The following is a 1,246-nucleotide window of genomic DNA, read 5'->3' as shown; positions in this document are numbered from 1 at the left end:
TTCCACTTTGACTTGGCAAAATATTTAATTCATACAATGTATTTACAGCAGTACAAGAAAATTAAAAGGCACAGTCATAAGCTTTTCCTAGCAGTCTGCATAAAGCTGCTTACTTCAACTAGCTTCAAATAAGTAAAATAAACTGTACACAAAAATCAAGGCCCAGTCTCTGCCCACACTCTTTAGTCAACATTTCCCTTTTTCTTCTTCTTCTTTTTCTTTTCAGCCACAGGTGTTTCTGGAGCCTCTTCTGCCACCACAGTTTCAGTCTTTTGTTTCTTCTTCTTCTTGGCTGAAGCACTCAATTCCTCTGCTCCACTGTCCATTGCAACCGCTTCTTCTGTGTCCTCTGCCTTTCGTTTCTTCTTCTTCTTTGCCGAGGTGTTTCCTGCGCCATCCTCGGCAACGGGGCTCTCCTCTGGTTGGACCTTCTTCTTCTTCTTTGCCGGGGTGTTTCCTGCTCCATCCTCTGCAACGGGGCTCTCCTCTGGTTGGACCTCTGTCTCCTCGACCGCTTCTTTCTTCTTTTTCTTCTTGACTATTTCTCCATTCTCCACCTTCAAGGAAGCATGAGAAAAAACAGGAACATCGCAATGTTGATGTTAAGGGCCAAATATCTTTTGAAGTTCTACTCCAGACATTTTGTCTATTTGCATATAAAAATACACTATATATTGTTTATAGGTGAGTAACAATTTTTGCTCAAAGTTCTGTGAACCTTTATAACAGGCCTCACTACATTAAACAGCTTTGGTGTCTGACTCGCTTCAGTGATCAAGTCCATTGTTTGGGACCAGCCAATGGTTCGGAGCCATGCTGATGTGGCATGTCGTACACTGAGACCGGACCATATGTTTGGGTCAAATCTCAAATCAAAACATGCGGGCAATGTAACTACAGCTCAGTTTTACCTCAGCGTCACCATTTTCTTGAAGTTCTTGCAACTTCTTTTCACGCTTCTTGCGTTTCTTTTCTTTCTTTTCCTGTTTCCTCTTGAGTTCGGCTACAACATCAGATGCCTGAGATGGGGAGAATACGATTATGATCAGGGTGAAACCATCAGGCTTTTCCTAAGAATCATCAATGCTGCATCAGGCTCATTAAATCAGTTTTGACCCTCAGTGATGTCAGGGAAAGACTTGTCATCATCCACAACATTGACATTAATGATCTCATCTTCCTCAGTGCGCACCGAGCTCACCTCTTTCACAGCCTCTTTCATCACATCCACATTTTTCCGTGGTAC

General features: G+C 42.7%; 1 protein-coding gene across 1 annotated transcript in view; it reads right to left on the bottom strand.

Moving 5' to 3' along the window:
* nop56 (NOP56 ribonucleoprotein homolog) overlaps nt 1-1,246 on the bottom strand; it is a 5,430-nt gene continuing 4,184 nt past the window's right edge. Inside the window, 3 exon segments of the mRNA XM_020593085.1 lie at nt 1-557; nt 912-1,019; nt 1,202-1,244. Of these exon segments, the coding sequence (XP_020448741.1) occupies nt 183-557; nt 912-1,019; nt 1,202-1,244 (526 nt within the window). The 3' untranslated portion in view covers nt 1-182.

The sequence above is a fragment of the Monopterus albus genome, unplaced genomic scaffold (genome assembly GCF_001952655.1).
Source record: "Monopterus albus unplaced genomic scaffold, M_albus_1.0 scaffold18.1, whole genome shotgun sequence".
NCBI classification, from domain to species: Eukaryota; Metazoa; Chordata; class Actinopteri; order Synbranchiformes; family Synbranchidae; genus Monopterus; species Monopterus albus.
The sequence above is the reverse complement of the archived record's forward strand: the minus strand, read 5'-3'. Positions and strand labels throughout refer to the sequence as shown.